Source organism: Chelmon rostratus, chromosome 23 (genome assembly GCF_017976325.1).
Source record: "Chelmon rostratus isolate fCheRos1 chromosome 23, fCheRos1.pri, whole genome shotgun sequence".
Lineage (NCBI taxonomy): Eukaryota > Metazoa > Chordata > Actinopteri > Chaetodontiformes > Chaetodontidae > Chelmon > Chelmon rostratus.
The window spans coordinates 4,323,359-4,348,543 of NC_055680.1; the positions used below are offsets into that span (position 1 = coordinate 4,323,359).

Here is a 25,185-nt window from a genome sequence, read left to right on the forward strand (position 1 = left end):
GTTGTAATTGCTGTAAAACTATCATTTGTTTGAAAGGATGGAGTCGTCAGTAAGTTACAATGGGTTATTTTAATCATATTCTAATAGGCTACTTTGTATTAACTGTGGGAAAACCAAATCATCCAACATCCGCCTCGCTGCTGGACCACTGTGTTTTATTTAGTCGAATTGTTTTGAATTGCGCTTTCAAAAGCGGGGACAGATTCAGGCGCTACGACGATTACAGCGTGACTGTCGTTAAGTGAGCCTCATCTCCAAAATGTCACCTTTTCAGGAACAGAGAAAAACATCTTTGAGAGTAGCTTGGCGGGTGGGTTTCTCAGGTTAAGTTTAATAACCTAAGATCTGCAAAGTTTTCTGAACTCTGAGAGTAATTCTTACACATTAATTCTTCAAGTTAAAAGGTAAAAATTCACCTTTCACCTGAGATAACAGTTAAGGGTGTTACATTTGACGTGAAAATGCCTGTATGTGTAGATCAAAGCTGAGAATATCTTCTGCTCACATCAAAGTGGAGAAATGTGAATGCATCTTTGATTTATAGGGACACAAGTGAAAGCATTGCCACTGATTAAATCCCTTGTTTTTTCCAGTTTCATCCTCATCGGTCACAGAAATTCTTAACCAGAAGGTAGTTAGAGTGATGCCTGCTGCATTTAATACTGGGGAATCATCTGGAACCACAAGGATTAGCATGACATCAGTCTGAAAAATTCATTCACAGAATGACAACAAACATCCTTCGTCAGGCAGGGAGTGACACAGAAGGACCGGCAGATATTTAGCTATTTATCCAGAAAAATAAATACCAGCAATGTGAGGAGCCTCATTCAATGACGCACCGGCAGTTAACATATGGCACTCGAAGTCTGAATTCATCTCTCCGCAGGCAGAAAGCAACAGAAGCATTTCCTCTGGGTGGAATTTCAAGACTTCATGTTTCCTAAATGAATGATAACTTGGCGTGCTGCATTAAAAATATGAAAACTCTGGCCGGAGAATAGAGCCATGGAGAGAGAAGCATGCAGGGTAAAAACAGCAAAATACAACTTGCATCAAAACAGACTCTCTGGGTAATAATATAATATTTATATGCTACTGTCAAAAGAAAAGCCTCATTACTCCAGTTTTGGGGGATTTTTTGGGGGGTATATATTTGATTATTTCACTTTTATTGGCAGTCTCAAAATACCAAAGCTCATTTAAAAACTGATGGAGAACCCAGTGGGAAGTTAACCATTTTCCTGCTCTCTGTTGTCAACATATTTACTGGGTAAGATGAGTTCTTCATCTGACAGCAGCAAGTCACTGTTTCTGCTACATTCACAGTACTGCAAGAGGATAGATCATCGGTGCACTGGTACAAGACAGTACTGGATACTGAAACAACACAATAGCAATAACTATCTGACAGTTACTGATATTCAGGTAAACATGACAAAATATAACATTGTTCAAAGTCCATCTTAATTGTAACTGTCCACGCAGTCATTTCAGCTGTCTCTTTGTGGGCAAAATGGTTGCTTTTGTCATCAGGCTTCAGACGATCACCACCAATCAACAGTATTTTATCTGACATCAAAATTGGTCCTATTGTTGGCCCATTATAATCAAAACAACATGGTGAACAATAAAAAGCATTGCTTCTCAGATAAAGAAGGCGGTAGCTCAGTCTGGGTGGCAGGTTTCTTGGCAATAACAGCACCTCTTTTATGTTTTTAGAGAAAAAAGTAGACAGCCATTCCAATTTGCGGCAACGTGCGCTCAAAGTATGTCTATCAAATCATTTCACGATTCACTGACTTTAACATTCCACTGAGAAAATACAATTTTGAGGATTTTTTTTTTTCCGAATACATAGTCAAATTTTACAATAACACTCTTGACGGACATAGAATCAAAATGCAGGAAGTTTACATAGAAATCATACAAATACAGAATATCCCATTCACATTGGTCGTCACATTCATGTGAGTGGAGTTGCTGTTGCAGTATGTGTCCACTGTGTGGCAGCATGTAGGTATCCTGGCTTGTGTTCAGTGCAATTTCTCCTCAGCGTTGAGGGCTGTAAAACTGACATACTGTAGCACATTCTGTGTCTGGCTCCCGACTGTTTGCTGATTTGGCTTCTTGCTGGCCAGCCGTAGGAGGGATTCTAAAATAGAGAGGTGGAGACTGTCACCGTCCTGCTCATCAAAATCACACTTCAGTTCAAGGCTCCTGCGTGTGATTGTGATGCGTCCGGGAGTGCAGGTTTGAAGGCTGAAGGGCATGAAAACACATCAGCGCTGTGGTAAAATGGCAGTGTCCCTGGCGAGGCTGGATCACCAACTGTTAAGCAGACAACAGCCCTGGGACCCCAAACCTCCGAGGACCCCTGAAAGCCCCACATTCACTGTGTGTCAGCTGGTTTGTGGTCACCTGACTAAGAACAAATTGTTTTGGGAATATGCACAACAAACTGTCACATCAACTGAAATAATAAAGGTCCTTAAGCTGGCAATTATCTTCTGACAGAGGAGGTGTGTGGAAAAATAATTTTAAGACCTTTATTATATTAGTTGATACCATCTGGGACTTATCCCTTAAAATATTTGTGTTTTATCAAATAGCCTCAAACTAATTGCTCATTTTTGCCCCAGGGCTGGGCCGATGGCCATGGTCTCTTGCATTGTTAGGCCTGTTCTGTCCTTCAGTTGATCATTTGGTCAGGCGTTGGCTTTAATAACAATAATGTAGTATCTTTGCATCTTTATTATGAAAGCCAGTGCATAACTTGGCAAATCAGTGGTTCCCAACATGGAGGTCCGCAAGATGACAGGAAAGAGGAACATTTCTAAATGCAAAATTAGGTTTAGTTTTTTTCCTGTTATCTCTAATCGCTGCTTTTGTCTTGTACAATGCTGATTCGTTTTATCCCTGGAGCCCTGTAAAAATGACTCCAAACAATCTAAGGAGAGAAAATTGCTCTTTGATTGAACTGCTCACAGCTCATACTCACATGCAAGCTGTGATGAGAGGTCGTAAGTGGGAATTGCTGTGTTTTATTGGGTCAAAAATGTTGGTCGATGATATGATATCAAGGTATTTCCTGTGCTGCCATACTTTATTGAGCTTTAAAAGAATACTGCAGGTCTGTATTCAGGAAATACACTTGCTTTCTTATCAAGAGTTAGATTGATAGCATTCTCATGTCTGTCAGTAAGTAAGAAGCTGAAATCTGCTTACCAGCACCTCTATATGCCAGGGTTATGTACCTGACTATTTGTTGGCCAGGCACAGTAACTTCCTCCACTGGTTGCATGGCAATGTCATGGTGATGACAAGACTCCAGGAAGTTACTTTTCCCGGCCAGGATAAGATAAGAGAATAGTCCAGCACATATCCTCTGTAAAAGCCCAGCATGCCATTTTACACTTCTGTTCTGTGTGAATTAAAGAAACAGCTCATCTTTAAAGGTGCTGGTAGGCAGATTTTGTTACCTTTGGACAGAGCCAGGCAGGCTGTTTTCCACCTGTTTCCAGTCTTTATGCTAAGCTAAGCTAACCAGCTGCTGGCTCCGGCTCCACGGCAGCATGCAGACATGAAAGATCAATCTTTATCAACAAGTTATGCAGCACTATGATTATGGGCGGTAGCTACAAAAAAAGTCGAAATGTATAATCCTGAAGATGAGCAGGCACACCAGAAATATCAATGACAATCACAGCTGGAATGAAGTGCTTTGTGTGAGAATAAGTGACTTTTATTTAGCAGCCAAAGTAAAAAACTACCTTACCTGGTTATAGGTGTACATCAAACACTCCTTCCTCCACTGTCTCTATATCCTCTTCAGCAATTACTGGAAACGGAGAAGGTCGGGGTAAAGAAAAGAGGGATGGACTGGTCAATCAAATGAAAATGCAAAAGACCGCCTAAAGCCAATGAAATGCGTGGCCTTTGTCTGCTTACTGTGCCTGTTCACCTGCCTTGCAGCATTGTCTCGCCCATTGATCGAGCAGATCCACACTGACATAGACCAGAGCCGGGCAGGGTGCCATTTTTGATAATGTGCAATGAAACATCGCATCTATGAGTCACTGGCCTCGCTGCGGTGGGCCAATCATACTTCCACTGCAAATTGCATACTATTGTTTGAGAATATCTTCCAAATGTCAGTGGCCCAAATGCTCGGAGGAAGAAAAAAACAGCACCCTTCAAAAGGCAGAGGCGTTGAAGTGCTGAAAATGTGTTAGAAAAATTCCTCTGAGCTATAGAGCACTAGGTTGTTTTAGAAAAGAAAATTATATCTTATTATAAATCTTATTCCACCTGCATGTTCTTTTGAGGATTATAAGGATTGCGAGGGTGTTTTTAATGGGCATATCATTGCACTATACAGTATTTTCCACATATTAAGAAAGCTAGTGAAATTGTTAGCTGTATGTACATTATATCATACGGAAAAGACAGATGATTGACACCTAAAACTGGACTATATTTGACCTCCAAACTACATGTGTTGAACTCAGGTTCAATGCTTTGCTATGGCTCTTCTATGCACAACCAATTTTGAAAGCATTCTTGTCAAATGAGCCATCAGACCATCAGATCATTCACTGTTGATTTAACCAGCAAAGCACCACTCACCTGTGCTCTGCAGGCTGGGTGGGGTGTTTGCAGGCGGAGGGAAGCTGTAGGATCTGGCCTGGAGGGTGGGCGGTGTCTCGTGGCTGATGCTCTTGGTCCTCTTCCGGCACTCGACAGCCAGGCGGCTTCGGCAGGCCTTGTGGCAGTTCACCCCGCAGGCTGCCGCCGGGCCGCGGAGGGGAAAGGACGCCGGCAAAGAGAGGTGACGGGAGAGGAGGAGAGGACGCGGGGGCCGTCGGAGAGGGAGGGAGAGTCGCCGAGAGAGGAGGCGAGACGGGAAGAAGGGAGGGGAGGTCCAGGAGCGGGAGGAAGACGGGGAGCGTGGGGGAGAGAGAGGCAGAGGGTCAGACAGAGGGACGGGTGCAAACAGGAAGGCGAACGGAAGAGCTAGTGGCGACGGGAAAGAGCTGCGACATGCCATGCACACACATGAACACTCGCACACACACATGGTGAGGCCAAGTGTGCCGGACAACAACTCTGCACGGGAGTCTAAAGGGAGAGGAGCGATGGGTGATCGAGCAAGGCATCACGAAAACATGTGAGAGTCCTGAACACACACACAGACGCCTTAGTCGTTATGTCACAGTGACCGAAACTGCACAGAGCATAAAGTGCAGTAGCTTAATGTTGATCAGCTCTCTTCAAGTGTATTTCAAATATTCAGCTATTTCTTTAAGCAGAGAGGGTCAAACTGAGGAGGAAGTCAGGGCTTGTTGCTGTGACATCATAGCCGTTAGAGTACTGGCATCTACCCAGTCAATGAGAGGCCTCATATCTAAGTCTGAATATCTAAACGTCCACTGCTGTAAAACACACATCCAACCACACACACACACACACACACAGCTCTCATCACACTCCGCTCCTGCACTGCGGAGGGTCATTCATTTCAATTATGTCCCTGCCGCTCTCGCTACTACCCCGAGTGCAGGCTAACAAAGGTAATGGGGATGAATGGCTGTGGGGCTTTCTCATTGACTTCCTGTGGTCTCATTAATGCACTGGAACAAGCCTGAGCACTCAGAGACTCCCGGTCTGACTCGGAGACATACGCTCCTCCAGGAAGGAGAGGAGACGGGACAGTGTCGCATTCGGGGGTGGGAGTGCTTGTGTTTGCTCTCTTCTCACCTCCCACTCCCTTTGTTTCAGCAGCACCAATAACGGTGCATGTTTGTCTTTTAATAACCGAGATTTGTTCTCCTCCTAAATACAAAATGCAGAGCTGCGAACACTTCGAGGAACACCGCAAGCCCTCAAAGGCCCAAAGGAGCAATAACTACTAGTAGTTGCTATGCAGCTCCAGTGTTTAATGGTAAGTTGTGAGATATTTAACAAGCCTTAGTGAGCCAATTTAAGACAAACCTGAATGAATAAGGTTTGATGTAGAGATTAAGAATGGACAAGAGAGAGTCGGTCTTTCAAGAAAAGAACAAAAACGTCAACACGTTTTACCCTCTGACACTCAAGGACTCACATACTGTACATTTACATACTAATTTCCTGAAGACTTAACAAAGCAGTGAAATCCTCCCTGTCAAATATCTGCCCGCTCTAATTTCTCCCATTCATAAGGCCGAGCTGTAATCAATCACTTCTGCAAGACTCCGGCAGATGGAAACTTGCTTGATTTGCATTTTTAGATTTGGCACCATTTCCAAAGTTTTGATTTGACATCTGGATGGAAACATATGCAGCGTAAGTTATTCAGTGCGCCGAACATCTGCAGATTATCACTACTTAATTTTTAGCATCAGCATGGACCACCAGCGGCACATCCGCAGAGGGGGAAGAAGCAAGCCGAGTGTGTGTTCTTGAAGCTAATGAACACAAGGATGGGAGGAGGATGGGAGCGGTTGCAGCTACCTGCGTGTATGAACTGGCTTCTTCAAACACTGGTCTACTGGAATCAAATATTTGTGCACTGTGTGCAGCTGTTGGCCATGTGGACATCCATTACAAGAGTGTGATATAGTGGCTTTCCGTGTTGATGGTCAGCACTTCAGCTCTATTGATCTTTATCAACCGAGGGTGGGTGTGTTTGTGTGTGTGATGGCTGGGTATCAATGGCGTCCAAAAGACTAATACTTCTGGGTGGAGCACACACATCTGTGCAGCACACATAGAGTATGATCTGAATGAATTGCTCTCCTACCTTTACACTTGTAGCCTTGCTTGTAGAAGCCCCATATCTACAAAAAGACAGACAGAAATAAAAGGGTGGTAATTAGGTGGTGTTTTCATTTCCATTCAGGGTTTTGAGCTGACAGAAGGCACACGCTGAAGGCCCACTCTTGTAGGAATTAAATACTCCTCTGCACCACAAATATGCCATTTTTTTTATCATCCACACTTTCAGAAATTGAAATATTTTGTAGTTGTATGCATAAGGATTGTGGGTTTTTTTACATGGTTGTAAGGTATGGAAACAGAAAGACAGACAGTGCCCCTGCATTCAAGCACTCTGCTGCCACCTAGCAGCTACAGTCATCAAGGTCAATCCCCCCAACATGCGGCATAAGCGCATCAGATATCTGAAGTTAATAAATCATTGGGAAGCCAGAAATAACAAAGCTTTTATATCATATTGTGATCCCTCCTTTTTTTCACTTTTATACGTTTCGTGTTATAAGTCTACAGAGCCTACACAGTATAATTTATTATCAGCAGATCATGTTGAGAATATGCTTCTCCAGTCTCGTGTTGTAATACACGAACAGCTCTAAAACCCAACTCCACTTGCCAGCATATCCTGCAAATTAAATCTAGACTGTGTAACTATGCAATAATAAAGTGATATGTTGTTATAACAGGAAGTTGTTAGGTTAATGTAGTGTTAATGTAGCCTATTAACATGGCAAGTTAAATAAATGTTTTTTTCTTGAAGTGACAAAAAAAAATGTTTTGTGACAGCAATAGGGTGCCATACTTTTTTTTTTTTAACCATCCTTTGACCAACAAGAAACATGAGCAGTCATTAGAATACTGAATGCATAGTGTCCTCTGACTCTTTCATTTGCTAAATTTTGCACACAGCCACTCTCTGTAATTTTATTGATTTTCATAACTCGTTGCTTGTCTTTTAAAGTTATAATGTTCCACTGATGTTATGACTCTCCTGAAGCAATTGTCTTTGAATGGTTTTAATCATGCTGTGCGGTAAAAATCAATGACAATTTCCCATAACACAGCCCACAAGCTCAAGTTTGGAAACACCAGCTTCAAGGACAATGGCGGTTTTGCATTGTTTGATCTCTTAGCTACAAATGTCATGTACTTTACATCATTGCTAACTATTAAGCAAGTCATAAAATTAATTTCCTACTTCCCAATGTGAAAATAAGCCTGTGAGGATTTAAAAGCTATTCTTGGCCAATGGTAAATTAAAGCTAATTCACAATGTAATGTGGTGAACTGGGACTGTTTTGAAAACTGCCAGTATGTCCAGAATCCCTCCAGCTCCAGCTTCAAATAACTAAAAACAGTCTTCTCTTTATAATGTGCATGTTGTTTTGTCAGCCACCTCTGAAAGCACTAGGGAGCATCTACAAAATAGCAGCTGCTCACAAGTGTAATATCAAACAGCTTTGAGATAGTTATGCATTAGCTATCCCAGGTTTGAGTATCTAAGCTGTGGTGAGCAGTGAACTGAAAGGAATGGAAACCTATAACTGCCAGACAGGTAGGAAATTAATCTAGAAAGGTGTACTTTGGAAAATGGTTGGTAGTAAAGAGAAAGTACACACAATTAGTAGTTAATGGGCTATAGTTCATATCTCGATTTCCACCATTGATGCTGAGGCACCGAGTGCAAAAGCGAATGAAGAAAGGGGCACAATGGAACAGAGAGAGATGTAGGGTGAGAGAGAGAAAGGGAGGAAAGAAAGGGGGAGAGAGAGAGAGGAGGTTGGTGGGACAGAGGGGGTGGAGGAGGACCGAGATCAAGCGGGACGCAGGGAGCACACAGACAGTGGGGGAACAATGACATGAAAGAGGCGAGCTGGAGATCACACACCGCACTGGCACATCTGAGGAGGCGCAAAATATCCTGACCTCTTCACACAGACACACACACACACGCGCAAACCTTGCATGCGTGCATGCAAACACATACGCTTGCAGATGCACAAAGAAAGACACACAGCCACAGTGGGAAACGGTGAACACAGCCAGAGGCTCCACAACAAAGAGAAGTCAGCTACGAGCAGAACATCTGAACACAACTATCATCACAGCTCTGCCTACACTGACTGACCTTTAGTGCCCGTGTGCCCAAAAAACACAATGCGCTACAAACAAGGGCTTCTTTGACGGTTTACTGTAAGCTTTGAGAAAACTTTACGATTAATCCAGACATGATGGCACTTAAATTGAAATGTCTGGATGTTATTGTGATGGAAATGTGCAAGTACACATTTAATATTAAAGAAGCACTCTATGAGATATTCATGTTTATACTGTGTTTTACTCATGTCTCCTCCTTTATACAAGCCTCTGAACCAGCATGTCGTGTGTGACTGAGCATGAAACTTGAGCTGACACATCTATGTTAAAACAATGTGAGATGTTTAAATGTAATCTTTCCAGCAGTATGTGTGTAATTATGGTTTAAGTACTGAGATACATTCATATAATACTGAATGTTTCCTTCCTCTAACAGGGAATTTTAAATGAGGTAAAATACTTTTTCAGTTGTGCTCATACATCAATGTTTTTTCTCCTGTAAATACCTTGTGTTTTGCTGTTACAGCAACAAAGAGTGTTCCCAAACCGAAAAGCCTTCTACCTTTTCCTACCAGCCCTGACAACAGTCTTCTGTCTCCTGCTTTCCTGAATTGTTTGATGCGCCAGCAAGTGCAGACTGATAAGCAGACATGGATTTATCACACCCTGAGGAGAGTTTCCTCTTTCCATTGCATTGCAACATTAACATTTTTGGCATTCGGCTACCACTCTTTTGCAAAGTGATTTAAAATGTGTGAACATGGAGGGCTTGGTAGCTTTCCCAGGACACTTTGACATATCAACCATTAGACATGAAATGCAATCCTTGGAGTAACGTTATCTAGAGAGGCTCAAGCCGGTCTTGCTCAAGCTCTTTCTGTCTTTATTTACATTTTTGGGTGATTATGATCTTGTACTTTTTTGCAGTCCAATAATTAACCACATTTTCACATGACTTTCTAAGTGATTATTTATCTATTTGTCTGTTCAATATGAAGCCACATTATTCTACATACATTAGCATCAAGAGGGGGTCAGGGGGCAGCTAACCAGGCTCTGTCCAAAGGTCAGTTGGATTTGCTAATGGGCACCTGAAATCCTCACTAATTAACATGTTCGATCTTGTTGAGCCTTGTCATCACTGTGAAGTTGCTGGGCAACCAGCAGAGACTCCAGGATGTCACTCCACCCGATCAAGAAAAGTCTAATTTTTACACTTTGGTCTTTGTACAAGGTATAAGGTGTTAATTGGCCAGCTTTAGGGGTCCAGCTAGCCTTTTTCACCTTTGGACAGAGCCAAGTTTGCTGTTTCCTCCTGCTGCAAGGCTTTAGCTGTAAGTCTACCGAACAGAAACAAGAGTGGTGTCAATCCTCTCATCTGACAAGAAAGCAAATGTTTTCCATTAACCTCTGCAACATGCAAACACAAAGAGAAAAAGGGCACGGCACAAACTGGGCTGAAACTGAAGACTTGCAGTGTGCATGCTGCTGACTAAACAAATAGACACTGTCATCAACCATAGGATTTACAGCTGTTAATTTAGTCTTGTACAGTGTGTCTTCAGATGGTTTGAGCATCAAAGGAGGGAAGCTGTTGCAAAGAGAAGAGAAAATTCCATCGGGTTTAGCTGTTGCAGTTACAGGGACTGGAAACAAATTTGCTTTGGCACACCCCTCTCTGCTGCTGAAATCTGCAGCCCAGCAGGATAAGGTCACTGAAATATGTCCATGGGAGGTTTGTTTACAAGTGCTGGTTTGCAGTATGAACCTAAATGCACCAAATATATAAAAAGAAAGCAGTTTCTGCAGTAAGAACATTGTCAAATTCTCTATTTTCAGTCGAGCTGAGTCTTTGTCAGACTGTGTGGAAGCAGTAGAAGACAAGACAAAAGGCTGGTTTTCCTCTTCTTATTCTGATTCTATGAAGCTAAACTGTGAAAAGCCCACAGAGACTCTCTGCCGACTCCCCTATAAAAGTGCTCTGAGCCTCCAGCTAAAAACTTGCTGTAGTCTCCTGAGATGCCAAAAAAAATAAAAAAAACACTGTGTAATTTGTCTCCTTGCTTTGTGCATTTAGCAAAACTCATCTGTGTGCCATTAATTAGGATGTAAGGCCAAAGGTGGCTGCAGGCAATAACAGCTCAAGATTATGAAGATCCATGTGAGACAGTGGAGGTGAGTGAACTCCGCAGTGTTTACAGGAGGCCCAGCTTGGCTTGTACAGCGTGTTTGAAGCAAGTGTTGAAAAATGGGTTGCGGGAAAATATTGTTTTTGCACAGGAGCCAAGAGGGAAACCACAAAGCAGGCAGAACAGGAAGTGGCTTATGTATCTACCTCTGCCACACACACATATTCAAAGGAAGACACACACTGCCAGAGTCCTTATCTTTCCCTGCTCTCTACGCTGAGCTTCCCCTCATCGTGGTTTGAAAATGCCAGAGCTTCCCCGGAGGATGTGAGTTTGTGTGTGTGAATGTGTTTTTTAATGCTAATAGATTCGCCATAGATGATATTAAACCATATAATCTGAAGCATACTTCACTCTTTACCATTACACCCTCCCTCTCTGGCTTCATTTTCCATGCAGCATACAGAAATGAATGGGATGTCATCCCCATGTCTGCAGTTCAATACGAGGGCCCTATTCCTGTTCTCATTACAGCTGAGTGCTGACTCACTGTCTGTGTCTAAATAACAGAGGGCTCCATGAGACTTTGGGGAATGTTGAGGGCCAGAGGACACACACGCACACACACAAACACACAGATGTAACACTGCCACACAGGAGGGTTATCATCCCACCCAATTACCTTCCTCCCATATTTCCCAGAGTGCAACTTCAGCAGTGTGTGGTTGTAGCTCAAAATAATTGGCATTGCCCTGACCTGACAGGAGGAACCACTGAGAGATGGGGCCTATCATGTGCTGCCGGTGACTGCCGAAACAAATAATGAAGTAGAGATAATCTATGAGGCTACATGGCTGTGGAACAGCAAGGTGAGAACAAGCGATCTTTGACCCCTTTAAGCAAACTATGACACGTGCCATTGATTGGGCTGCTGAAGAAATCAATGCATTTGAAAACACAAATGCAAGATCAATATTTGTTTAAGCCCTTTACAAAAAGCCTAAAGGGTTTATAAATAACACAGCTGCTTTAAAAGTACTGCACACACAGTATTATCTCTAATTTTAGGATCTACCGCAGTTGCATGTGAGGAAATACACAAGTTTATAACGTGATTAGCGTTCACATGTACTCACAAAGCCGGCGCAGTGCTCACAGAACGTGGGCTTGACGTAAGTGGTCTCGGTGAAAGTGTGGATGAATCCCATCTTGCAGTTAAGCAGAGAGCTGGCTTTCATGAAGTAGTCTATCATCTCCTCTCTGCTGATCTTCCCGTCTCTGTGGGAGGAGGCAAAGAGAGGTGAGCTCCATGCGAGACAGCTTGTGAGCTCGTACGGAGCTCGCGGGTTTTACGAGAGCGAATGAATCTGCAAGCGCTCACTGGTTCTTGTCCAGTTCTCCGAACTTGCTGAGGTAAGGGAAGTTGTTCCTGATTGCTTCAAACTCGTCCCTGGAGATGTGGCCGTCGCCGTCGGTGTCGAAGTTCTTGAAAACCGACTGCGAACATGAGAACATGAAACGGATTTTGACTTAACCCACACATACATACATACACATACATATTTTTCTAGAAATATTTCAGTGTGCATGTATACATTTTCTTTGTGTGTTGCGTGGAGGGGGCTACAGGGTGAAGACAGCACAAGCACAGAAGGCTCTTAAAATTTACTCAATAATGTCACTTACACAGCAATTTTAGCAAGCTACAGAACTTAAGCCACCATAAGCTAATGGTTCCAGTCAGGCTTTAACAGCAAAACCTCTGAGTGTAATAACATGAGAAAAGGATTGTGAAAATTCTTCTATCAACAGTTACAAAGTTAGCCTTTAAGGGTGTGTGTGTGTACTTAAATTACTTTATATTCTTTGTTTTATTATCTGTATTCAATGCAATTATTCTGCTTTTGTATATATAAAAATATATACAATTGAAATTATAAGTGGGTTCCCCATTAGCAGAATGGTTAGCGCAACTTTTACTGTTCAATTCCAGCCGGAGACCTTTGTTGCATCTCAAACTAATCTGTCTCTGTCTCATTTAATTTCTGCTTCTATATACAATCAACCATCCAAAAACATTTTGAAGAATAAATAAAAGGAAGACAAAAAAGAGATCAAAAATCCTAATGGGCAGTCATGCATTCTAGAAATATTCCCACTGGTTTTAAAAGGATTTGTAACCCACAGGGAACCGTCTACTTTTCCAGGGGGGAAATCACAAGGAAGTACCTTCCCAGCCTCGGTAATTATGGTGAAAGATTGCTTGCCATTTGGCCAAGAGCCCAAAGCGCTTGAGTTGCAGTCATCATGTCAAGATGGTGGTAGAGAGGATAACAACAGATAATTCACCCTTAGGCTTCTGGAGGTGTCACATCGGACCCCACAGGTTGCAATTAGCACTGAGAGAGGAGGATGCGTAGATGCTGGGAAACTCACCTCCACCATTTTCTCGATGTGTTTCTTGATGATGGTCGGGTCGGCGTTGGGCTTCACCGACACAGCCCACTCATCGATCATGGTGGGCTTGGGGTCAGGGGCGGGGGCGGGGCTGGAGTTCTGAGACAGGCGGCGAGAAATCAAAGCGTGAGATTGGGCGTCAACCCAGTGAAGCACGAGCTGTCCTCTTACAATGAAAAGAAATGGGAGCAGCAGCTACGGTTACTGTAGCGGGTCGAAACGTGGTGACAAAACCCAAACAAAGATTTCCAGTGTGGATTTGTGACACTTTCCTACATCGCATTCATGATGGAGCCGTAAGAGCATCTAAGAGCATCCCAACTGTGCGTGAGTGTGCCGCTCACCGCTGGCTTGCGAGGTTCTCTCTGTAGAGACATCTGGTAGATCTCCTCCTCTGTGTGGTACTGGTCCAGAGACACCTGCACCCAACAGGGGACAGGATTTGGTCTTTCACTAACCCAGTCAGTAAGTTTTTATGGGATGTTTAACACATTTTATACATTCTCATCAGTGATTTCACTCAACTAAATTCCTGACTAATGCTGATAAATAACAACATGAACAAAACAGCTAGTGTGAAAGTTCATTTATGACAATATGTGGAAAATTGGGGCACACTTCATATTGGAGTACACATATTCACTTTTGACTAGATGCCTATTAGCATGCATATTAGTAGCATATTGGCTCTTCATTAGTCATTATGAAGCACTTATTAATACCTTATTCTGGGGATTTAGGGTTCAGTTATTAAGATTGTAATTCCAGTACAACAACTTACTTACTTATCAATACAGTAACAGTAATTAGGAGCATTAATAAGTGCTTTATGCTGATAATAAAGAGCCAATATGCTATTAATATGCATGCTTTCAAGGAACTATGGTGAAGGTGTGAGAACAGTTTGGTTGAACCTGTAACCATACTCAACAGTGATGTCATGGTGTGCTGACACCCTGAGGCACACTTCTGCACAACCACAGAAAGGTGTGAAAAGGCAATATTTATAAGTTACTCCTAAACCCTCCAACAAGACAAAGGCTGCAGCCTTCCCCTCCATATACAACCATCACGCTCCAGAAGTAGCACGCTTACGGCAGGTCACGGAATAATGAAGACCATACAATGTGGCTGAAAGCTCTAAAAGTTTGTAAGTGAGCCTCTGAGCATAGATTATTTTGTTATGTATACTGCTCTCAAACATCAAGAATCAACATTCATGGATCTGTTGTTGAAAGGATTTAGACAGCCTCTCTTTATTCCCAGCGTTCATCTCCTCCACAAAATAAACACGTTCCTACACAGATTTCACGCAAAAGCAGCACTGAAGAGGAGAACTGCATCTGTAAATATCAGGGAATTAGGCACAAAGTGACCAAATAAGGCTGCTGTGTACCTTCACTCAAACAGCTTGCAACTATTTATTTGTTCCTCTGCAGTTTGCTCACTCAGCACTGAGTATAAAGTACTTGTTTTTTTGTAATTTTTCAATGCTGTGAGCACCACAAATGAAATCTCATTCATCTAGATTGTGTTGGAGTGGCAGCAGAACCTTCAGAGACAGATATCTGTAATACCACTAAATGTTAGTGAGAAACTATGTTTATTATAATTTGGGTGAACCGACCCTTTAAGAATAGAGCTGAAGCAGTGCTTGTAGCATTGAAACTGCACTCGACTAAAGCTATATTTAAACCAGAAAATGCAGAGGTTTTATTTGAATAGACATTATTTACGGCAGCTACATCTGTTTTCTTGAAGGTACTGCACACTTAAGAGGAAGCGACTCTTTCAGTTTCTGCACCTGTATATCTTCTAGATATGTAACAAAAAGGCCTTCTCACACACGACCTGTTCATTAGAGAAATTGTTAATTGTCTTACAGAAACACAGCCACTATGGCAACATGTGGCAGCTAACTGCCACATGTAATCACCCACTACATCTATTGGCCTCATATTATTCTATCAGAACTATTCTCTTACTGTAATTGTGTTTCCTGGGCTCTATTGAGTTGAAGTGGTAAGTGTGGAAGGAAAAAAAAGGCTTTTCTTCTTCTTTGGCCTTCTGATTTAGTCAAGCTTACAGTATTTCAGTTGAAAGGCAGACTGAAAAATGTTTCCATTTGAAAAGGATATAATAGAATCTCCTTTATTTGAAAGGCTAATGAATATGACTCAAAAAGGAGGAAACAGTATTTTAAACGTGTCTATTTTAGCTAGCAGGCATGCAGTGTAAGAGAGCTTCGCTATTCTGAAAGATTTATTGACTTCCTTTCCATCTCCTCACTGTGAGCCAAGCAGGTCTGGGGCTAAATCAGCTGCAATAAGCACTGGCATAAGATAATTGGCTATTGACTCTGTCCAACAAACTTCCCTGGTGCACCTCAGCTCCAAAACCTGTCAAGTTGTTTTCTGTCATTTTCACAGAAAAAAAAACGGGAAACCTTCTGCAATCTCACACTAACACCTGCCTCCAGATTGAGTGAATGATCTCTTGGGATTTTTTTTTTAATTCAGAAAGCTCCTCTTCTCAAATCCGGGAAACTCTTATCTGCATCTGCCAAAATATACTGACACGCACACTCAGGGGTTTAGCGTGAAGTGCTAAAACACCACCTCAGCTTTCATGCTGACGTGCAGGCAGCAACAACGCTTAGATCAGACTCACTCAGGAACGCCAGTTTAAGAGCTCTGACTAAATATGAGATGAAGAATCATCCTATGATTCTTCGCCAGAATGTCCTAATTATGATTTGATGGTGATTGACGGGAGTTTTAACATAAGTACAGGGTGTAATATAAGAAGAGAGGGAGCAGTGTTTTGTCAGCCAAGACAGGAAAAAGAGGCTTTGGAAGACGCTGCAAAATGACTGTTTTGGAGAATGTTTACTTTTTAAAATTGAAGTAATGACGACAAAATTATGCCTTTTATTTTTCCACTTTCCATAACAAAGTACCTCACAACTAAAGGAGAACCAATCAGCAGATCATTGTTCTATCACAATGTAGTGAAGCAACCTGCTAAATGAAAGGTTCTATAGATGTTGCTTGAATTGACCATATCTCAATAATTATCAACATATTGTTGCTCACGTTGACCAAGTTGGCCAACTGGACTACTGCAAATTACTCCCGATCAGCTGTTCTTCTGACCTTTTATATTCACTTTGTCATTTTCAGCATCATGCTTCTTTCCACTCTGGACCATATCTGTTTCAGACAACTGAAGGCCATGAGCTTGAAGGTTCATGCTTGAAATGCTTTGGTTACATCGAATCTCTCGCCTTTCTCTGCACACAGATTTTGTCCCAGCTGGCTACCGTACAGTTTGCCCGACCACGAGCCAATCAAATGACAGCAGAACTAATTCTGTGTGTCAAACAGACTGGCTGGACATGAAGTGTTTGTGCTTCTTAAAGTTTTGCCTCCTACATCACTGCTGTCTGGGTGGCGCTTCATGCACTTCATGATGAATAACAAATCCACAGCGGCTGATCCAGGACCTGATTTTCTTTGCAGGCACATCTTTAAGTCGACATTCAGCACTCACCGTGAGCAGGTTGAGCAGGTCTGTGTTGGCATCGATGTTGGGCGGTGTGGTCTGGATCAGCGCCAGCTCTTGAAGGATGGCATAAAGCTGTTGGGTCTTAGTCAGGTTGACGCGCGTTTTCTCTTTGTCAGCCCAGTCCGGCAGCGCCACGTGCACGGCTATCAGGTCTTTCAGGTGCACACCGAGGATAGGGAATCGAAAGCCCAAGCACTCGGAGAAGCGCTTGCGGTATTGACTGTAGTTCCCACATGATGTCACCAGTTCGATGAGGTTGTTGAAAACCTGCAGGTTGAGTGAATGCAGGGGGGTGAAATCAATCAGAGAGGAAATGATGAGGAAATGGACGGGGATGGGATGAGGGTCGGCAGGAAACAGAAAGCCTGTCTCAAGAGAGATTTGTTTAGGGGAGTCAAAAACATTCTGGAAAACTTTGCTCCAGATGGACTTACATAAGAGACGAGACACTACAACTCCCCCAACTGTTGCACTCAACTTCGCAGTGATATGGCTCAAATTCCTAGTTTTAAAAAGCCACTGTGTAGGAGTTATGAGCACAGATATGGAGTTTGGCAGCTGACACAGGGAGGTGTGGATTACTGAATCGAGATACAATATCACTTTTTAGCTAAGTGCACTGAAACGCAGTGAACACTGAAATCTGTCTGGTGGTGTTTTGCCCGTGGAGGCAGGAAATAGATCGAGGCTGAGAGGGTGGTCGCAGCTACCGCACCTTGCTGGTCTCCGCGCTGATGTGGGTCTGCGTGTCTTTGAGACGAGAGATGGAGCTGTTGCTGAGGCCGCCCACCACCGCCATCAGCGTGTTGAAGTTCTGCAACTGCAGCAGCTTCTGTCGACGAGAGGGAGGAAATATGAGGAGGGAGGGCAAAAGAGGAGACAGTGAGGGAGCGTGTAAGCCACTGCCAACAAGGATTTTACAGAGAGCGAAGAGAGAGAAGGTGGTGGGGGTTAAAAAAGATTTACAGCGGAAGGAGTCAGAAAGACGCAGGAAAGAAAGATGAAAGCTTTAGAGGATAAAGCCAGAGACTTTCGGAGAAGTGTACAGCAGCCCACATGCACATCCACACATAAACCTCATCTGTGTATACCAAGATAGCACTGAATGTTCTTACCTGTCTATGTCAAACTTAAGCTAACTCTTTGTGAATGGCACTCTGCAGGGCTCTATGCTGCCCTTCAGCCTGCATGGCATCTCAGTGAAAATCAATGGGGTCGCAGCTGTGTGGGAGGGCTGCCAGAAGGGATCATTTGATTCAGCTCAGACACCCTTTGGAATCAATTGGCAAAGCAGCGCGGAGGGCAGCCCGGCATTTGAAGAGTCGGTTCAGCTAAACTGCACGTGCATGTGGCCGTCAGCGAGGCCTGGGAAAGGTTTCGCTGTCACCATGCCAGGGCTTTCCACTGGGCGTAGATACAATAAATGCTGTGTGTGTGTGTGTGATAGGGCTGGGAGATGGAGCTCATCCTCTTGTCAACCAATAGTTATCACACAGCCGATTGGTGATGTGGCGTATTTATCAAAGCCAGAGGGCGCAGACACATGCACATACAACACATTGTGGATTTAATTGGAGAATGGAGCTTGTCAATGAGCTTGCAAGGGACACTTTTGCATTTTAAATTATAAAACAAAGTCTGCTCAGTCAAGACTGATCATTTGCAACATGCTCCCAGTGGGAAGCTGAAACGGGACACGACCAGCGCACCCTGAGGGAAGCTCTGGGAAATGTCGAGTAAATCGAGGCTGCCTTCTGTGCCGCCTCTGAATACAATTTAAAATCCGCTTGAGCATCATTTTTGTCCCTGCACGTGCTCGCGCTGGGCTATTTTTCTGAATACCAAACTTTGAGGCAAGTCAAATTGGCAAAGAATTGACAGTGGGATATTCAGCAGGGACGATCTGTCTCATGTGTCTGCACAAATGTTCACCCATTCTGCATGAATGACATCATCCAAAAGACTTCTGGACACTCCAGACACACTCATTATCAGTCTGTGGACACACTTATCTTTCAAGCAAGTACAATGTAGCTTTAAAAAGAACTGAATCCAGTTTAGCAATTAACACAAGGCACAATATTTTTACATGCCACTGTTCAACCCACTGTTTAAATTGCCTATGTATGTAAAGCTGCTAATATGAACATGTACTTTCAGATGTAACTCATCATTTTCTTGCAACAAGACTCAGAGTCGGCATCCACACCCGCGGCTCTGGGAGGCTGTCATCAAACACAGACATGCTTTTACCTAAAAGCTAACAAGCTCACAGTGACAATGCTAACATGCTGACGTTTAGCAGGTCTAATATTAAACATGTTCACCATCTTACTTGGGACATTTGCCAATTAGCATTCAACAAAAAGCGAGGCTGAGGCTAACGGGAACGTTCTTATTTTATTGTCATTGTCATGAAACAAACTATAAGACAAACTGACATTTTTGAGCCGCTGATGCCGCTAGACGAGAAGTCAGCAGAACTAATCCAGGTACAATGCATAGAAGAGCACAGACTGAAACATAAAGAAGATGTTGTTTCTTGCAATTGTTTCTTGTTTCTTGATCATGTTCAATTTCATCGCAACTGTCTAATGATGAAAAATAATCCATATGTTTCATTAATAATGCAATCCAAAAGGTCATAGACCAAAGATTGACAGAACATGAGTAATAAGCTGATACCGGCGACTAAGTGGGCATTTTATTTATATCAACCCTTTCATACTCACTTCTCTTTTGTTTTAAAATTTCAAGAGTAAAGGTTGTACTCTACTTGCATTGTTTCCTCATCATTTGCCCTGCAGGTCTGTCTGTACAGTATTTATTATAACAATCTGAAGGATGCACAACAGACAGAGGTGTTTCTGGGCACCGGCAGCAACAAAACCATGTAATAAATTGATCATCCTTTTCACTTTCAACCTTATCAGTGTCATTGATTTTTGTAAATATCTGCCTATTCTGAATTTCATGCAGCAACACATTTTAAACAAGTTGGGACAGGAGCAACAAAAGCCTGGGAAAGCTGTGGAATGCTCCAAGAACACCTGTGTTGAACATCAGGATCAGGGTGAAAAGAGGCCAAAAGGAGGCAATTCACAGGCCTTCCGCACCTGATCTGTCATAGTCATTCATCCCACACATCAAGGCTGGCCAGATTCAGCATCTGTCTCCGCTGCCACATTGTCAAAGCTAAACAAAACACTGCATAAAGTCCAAGCGTTCAATATCAAGGGGGGTGAAACACTTAGAAGAGCTGCTGCCGAACTCCACTGACAAGAGCCCTGCTGACGTGTTGGCGCACTGGTGTATTAAGACAGAGGGAGGTGGTGAAACCTGCTGAGACCCTGCTAAATAAATGATGAGTAACAGAAGTTTGTTCTGCACATGAGGAGATGGGTAGATAGAACGTGGGTATGAGACTGAAAACAATCCAGGAATAGACTCGCAATAAGTAATGAGGATGCGTTCACATCGCACTGCAGGGTATCGGGATGAAAATGATTCTTTCGGGGCTTTCTGTGGTTGACTGAAGCTCCCTCGCACAGCGGAGATGGGTGAATTGCCACATAGAGGGAGAAATAAACCCATCTGGCAGACCAAAGAAAATGATAATATCAAACTGAAATTACATCAATTACAGTGAAGCCCCGGCTGCTGTCTAAAGGGATGTTTCTGGAGTGAAATATAGACAGACTCCAGAGAACCATATAAGGCAGTGAGCTGGCAGCTTTGTTTGGGAGTTGTTGGGGAGAGACCAGATTAGGTTAAGATTAGGATTAGAGCAATCTTGACCTGCAGATGACCGCAGATTATTTCAGACGATGAGCGTAAAATTGAAGAGATACAGAGATAGGCTTACTTTGATCTGCATTCAGGAAGGTTTTTATTTATATGCACAGTGGGGGAAAGTTTGTCAGGTGAATGTGCAAAAGAAAACTACCTTCTGAGGAGCGATGCTGGTCAGTCAGTCTACCACTTTGGTTCAGACTGAATTATTTCAACACTATACCATAGATTAAAATTTGGTTCAGATATTCAGGGTCCCAAGAGGCTGAATCCCAATGACTTTGGTGATCCTGTGTTTTTAATCCATCGCCATGCAAGTGCATGCAAAACTAATGAGATTCAGCCTCAGCTGTACTTAGTGCATAGTGCTACTTGACAAATGGTAGCACTTTAACAAGCTAAAACAAAGATGGTGAACCCGGTGAGCATTAAAGGCTCATTAATTTTCACTGTGAGCATGTTAGCACGCAGATGTTAGCAGCCTACATAATGACATTCTTCAAACTGCACTGCACAGCAAAAGGCAACTTTCTCTAGTTAGGGTAACTTTAAATGGTCCGTGTTTCCCAAAATGTACCACGGTTTGGTTGTCCCCCCCCCCCACACCTTTATTCCTCTGTGTACCTGATATTTCGTATGCAGCTGTGAGTCATGCCACCTGCAGGCACACCCCACTGATTCCTCTATCGTAGGATGCATCATTGAATTCTTTCTAGCCAACAGGAAGTGCACATACTGTATAATGAATTGATGACACACTATGTCTTCATTTTGTACTCGCAGCAAATAGCTCTTTCTCTTTTGGGAACTATTAAATTCTGGCATCTATTTGTGAAAATCCTGTATCTCAAATTTAGGTGTCTTCAGTCCTTCAAATTAATTCAAGTTTTACATTCTCTTCCATTGTTTGAGACAAGTTTACAACCCCCTTAGACCCATAAAAGCCTTTGGATAATGCCAAAAACACATCAACGCCCAGCTAAAACACGACTTTCTTAATTCATGGGGATGCAAGGTTTTCCCTTGACAGCAGTATCATCTTAAAGAGCTGTCTGAAGGCATCTTGACATGCTAATACCTCAAAAGCCCTTTTAAATTAAATTCAGGTTTTCTCACAATTTGTGCCACCTAATGGGAAATGATCAAGACTTGTGTGTGTGCGCACACCACCGTGACTTTTCCCCTTCTCTCCACATCTCTTGATTTAATCTCTAATTTGCCTTTTTACAACCGTCTCTCCTCTTTCTCTGTGGCTCCAGGCAATCATCTCCTATCCGACCTCACAACTCCCACCAACACCACTCTAAAAGCCATTGCAGGAAGCAGTGTTAATGGGCCCAGCAGACAGACCTGTGCCACTCTAATGAAGTGGGAGATGACGGCAGCTCTCTGCGGGGCGGTGGGCTTGCTGAGTACCATGAGCTGGATCCACTGGGAGACACTGTTGAAAAGGGTGATAAAACGCTCCAGGATGGGGTTATCCACTGTGCAGCCGTGCATCACAAAGCTGTGGTAGTCCTGAAACTAAAAAGAGGAAGGATCACAAATTACAACATACTTATATGCCAGAATTTTTATGAATCCTCACAATTACATCGTCAGAAATGAAATCTGAATTCAGCTGGCAAATAGATCAGCACAGCTAGAAGAGCACTATCCAACCTTGAATTCATTATGAAAGGGGCTGTCTTATAGATTTGTGGTGTGGAGTTTGAAAAGCATGGGAACTTACCACACAGGACTAACACATGTAATAAAGACAATGGTAGTCTCTCACAGTCATATATATTGTTTTTCAAGTCACTGTCAATTGATCTGTTCAGTCATTTAGGTATGACAATATGTTGAAAAAAAGACTTGTTTTCACCTGTTCTAAATGCAGAAAAGTCTCATTTCTACACATGATATTTCTATTTATTGTGGCTTCTTCTTTTGAGCCAGAATCTCTTTTAGAAGAGAAACAAAGACAAAGCCAAGACAAATCACTACCACTGCCCCCATGTTGCCACCAACACCATCGCACTTGAATAAATTATCTAAAATCTACCATTTAAATCAGCACAAAACCAGTCATTGCCTTTGCCTCCCAAAATAACTCGCAAAGAGGAAAATGTTTCCAGACAACAAATATAATTACTGCCAGCAAAAGTCAGATTCTAACCACGACTGCTTAGCAACTACAGCGAGCCTGCGGCGTGTCGAATGAAACGCAGGGCTGCAAACGTCACACAAGCTGCACGGCGTCCGCAGCTTGAAGAGAGCCTGCGGCCTAACTGACCAGGATCTTGCAGAAGGATTTGTACTCCAGGTAGGTCAGGTGTTCAGCCAGTTCGCAGGAATCAAGGTGGTCAAACAGCAGGGACATTTTCCTCTTTTTGGACACAGACGGGACACGCTGGGTCACCTGCCGCTTCCATTTATATGATGGCCTGAGAGGGACGATAAAGCACATAAAAACAGCAGAGTATTTGATTCTTCTTAGTTCTTTTGGAAAACGCCGTAACAGATTATGAGGATCAGCTTTATAGCCTCTCCTCGGGTTACAGCTGCGCTTATGGTGGCATTAGACATGAAAGCAAAATTATGATGAAAGATAACATTACATGGTTTGCACAATCATAAAATTGCACAAACCCTGCACAACATGAGAGATACAGTATTGAACTACTACAACTATCCAACTTTTTTTAATAAATGCAGAATTCTGGCATTCCCTCATTTGCAAACCAGCTGTAGTAAGTCAAAAATCCGCTCCACAAAGCTCCCTCCTTATGGAACACTTAAGGGAAGTTGAGGTCACACAGAAATGGCTTTTATGGGAAAAGGAGAAGTCACTGACCCCGCATAGCACAGCTCAGCAATGTCTGAGAACAGGCAATAAAAGGGCACACTGACATAAACACCCACAGACAGAGACACTCATTCACACCGTCAACAGCACACACAGTTTTCAGCAGCCAATTCACTCACACACTGTCGAGGTCAATGAGCTGACTCTGCCTCTCGTTGCCCTCGGTGGTCAAGAGGTCTTTAAAGTCTTTGATCTCGTCCGCCAGCTCCGGGTTCAGATTGAACTCTGCTGGAAACTCAGAGATCCAGTACCTCAAGGGCAGAACAGAGGCATGAAAAGACAGAGTGATAGAGAGAGAGAGAGAGAGAATGTAAAATACTGGACGAAAGTAGATTTGTTTACATCTACACAATAATGTGACCGCCTCAGCACTAAGTTTAAGCCCTTTCCACAATTTAGTTGATTTATACGATGATAAAAATGGATTTTTCACCAAGTAACACAATTTCTGTATGACAGGCAGTTGCTGTCAATATTCAACTGGAGCGAATAAATCGAGTACATCAAATCAAAGTTCAGAAAGAAGCAGCACAGTGGCGGGGTAAAAGAATGAATGACAGTTTATTACTTGACAAGGTGGCATATTCTCGTTCGGCGCTCAGCGGTGCAGCTCTCCTCCTGAGATCTAATCCAAAAGTCAAGGTGCAACTTTGGCGCAAATTCAAGCGTTTCCACTTGTTTTCAGACTGTGACAAGTCGCTCTTAAATCTCCTTGAGATTTAACAGGCCTCGGGGACGCGGAAAAGACAGACAACAGGTGATTTGGCTTTGATTCCACTGCTCTGTCAGCAGCGTGTAAAGACATATTTGCAGGCGGACGCCAAAGAGCATGCAACACATCTCTGAGGTAGAAGAACAGAAAAAAAAGGTGAAGGATACTTGAGCACTAGCTTCTTAGCCATGTCGGTGGAAGGGATGTACCAAGGTTGCATCATGAGAAACATGCGGACCAAGGAAGTATCCTTCAGAGCGCCCTTCTCATCTGTAAGAAGAACATAGCATGTCATTCATCATCAGGCACAAGCACCACCAGTCAGTCACTAATATGCACAACACTATACATTTCTATAGAAGGCAAAATTCAGAAAATAGTCATAAATAAATATAAATATAATTTGTTTTTATTGAGTAACTTTGGAATAAAACTAATTATCTCTATCAAAGAAATGGACTGACCGAAGGCTTGAATGCACGCTTCCACCAGCTCATCCACTGTGGCCGACTGCTCCGATAATATGGACTCCATCATTCCTCTCCTGTCTGCTTTCTCCCTCGCTTCTCTCTCTCCTTGTTTGTCTCTCGGGCCTGTCACTGAACGCAAAAAAGAAGACGAGAAAGATCGGATCAAAGGCGAGCAAAAGAGAGCGATTGCGACGCGACGGGAGAGAAAATGAAATTCACAGTGGCCGCTGCTGCATGTTTGGAATAGTTATGGGGTTAGATGTTTTGCATTGTGCTGCACGCTGCACTGAGTGAGCTAATCAGTGACTGTTTACATTTAGGGCTGGTAAAGTTTAATTGGGATATCTGCCTGTC

General features: G+C 43.0%; 1 protein-coding gene across 1 annotated transcript in view; it reads right to left on the bottom strand.

Annotated features, from left to right (window-relative positions):
- Positions 1-1,770: 1,770 nt before the first annotated feature.
- Positions 1,771-25,185, bottom strand: part of LOC121626464 (RAS guanyl-releasing protein 2-like) — a 33,614-nt gene continuing 10,199 nt past the window's right edge. The window contains exons 2-17 of the mRNA XM_041964994.1: positions 24,826-24,960; positions 24,529-24,631; positions 24,218-24,274; positions 23,769-23,900; positions 23,077-23,227; positions 22,149-22,322; positions 17,722-17,838; positions 16,992-17,273; positions 13,784-13,858; positions 13,419-13,538; positions 12,364-12,479; positions 12,119-12,260; positions 6,785-6,821; positions 4,630-4,788; positions 3,779-3,841; positions 1,771-2,155 (exon numbers count right to left, since the gene is read on the bottom strand). Coding sequence (XP_041820928.1) covers positions 3,783-3,841; positions 4,630-4,788; positions 6,785-6,821; positions 12,119-12,260; positions 12,364-12,479; positions 13,419-13,538; positions 13,784-13,858; positions 16,992-17,273; positions 17,722-17,838; positions 22,149-22,322; positions 23,077-23,227; positions 23,769-23,900; positions 24,218-24,274; positions 24,529-24,631; positions 24,826-24,898 — 1,797 coding nt within the window. The 5' untranslated portion in view covers positions 24,899-24,960 and the 3' untranslated portion in view covers positions 1,771-2,155; positions 3,779-3,782. The remainder of the gene's footprint in view (positions 2,156-3,778; positions 3,842-4,629; positions 4,789-6,784; positions 6,822-12,118; positions 12,261-12,363; positions 12,480-13,418; positions 13,539-13,783; positions 13,859-16,991; positions 17,274-17,721; positions 17,839-22,148; positions 22,323-23,076; positions 23,228-23,768; positions 23,901-24,217; positions 24,275-24,528; positions 24,632-24,825; positions 24,961-25,185) is intronic.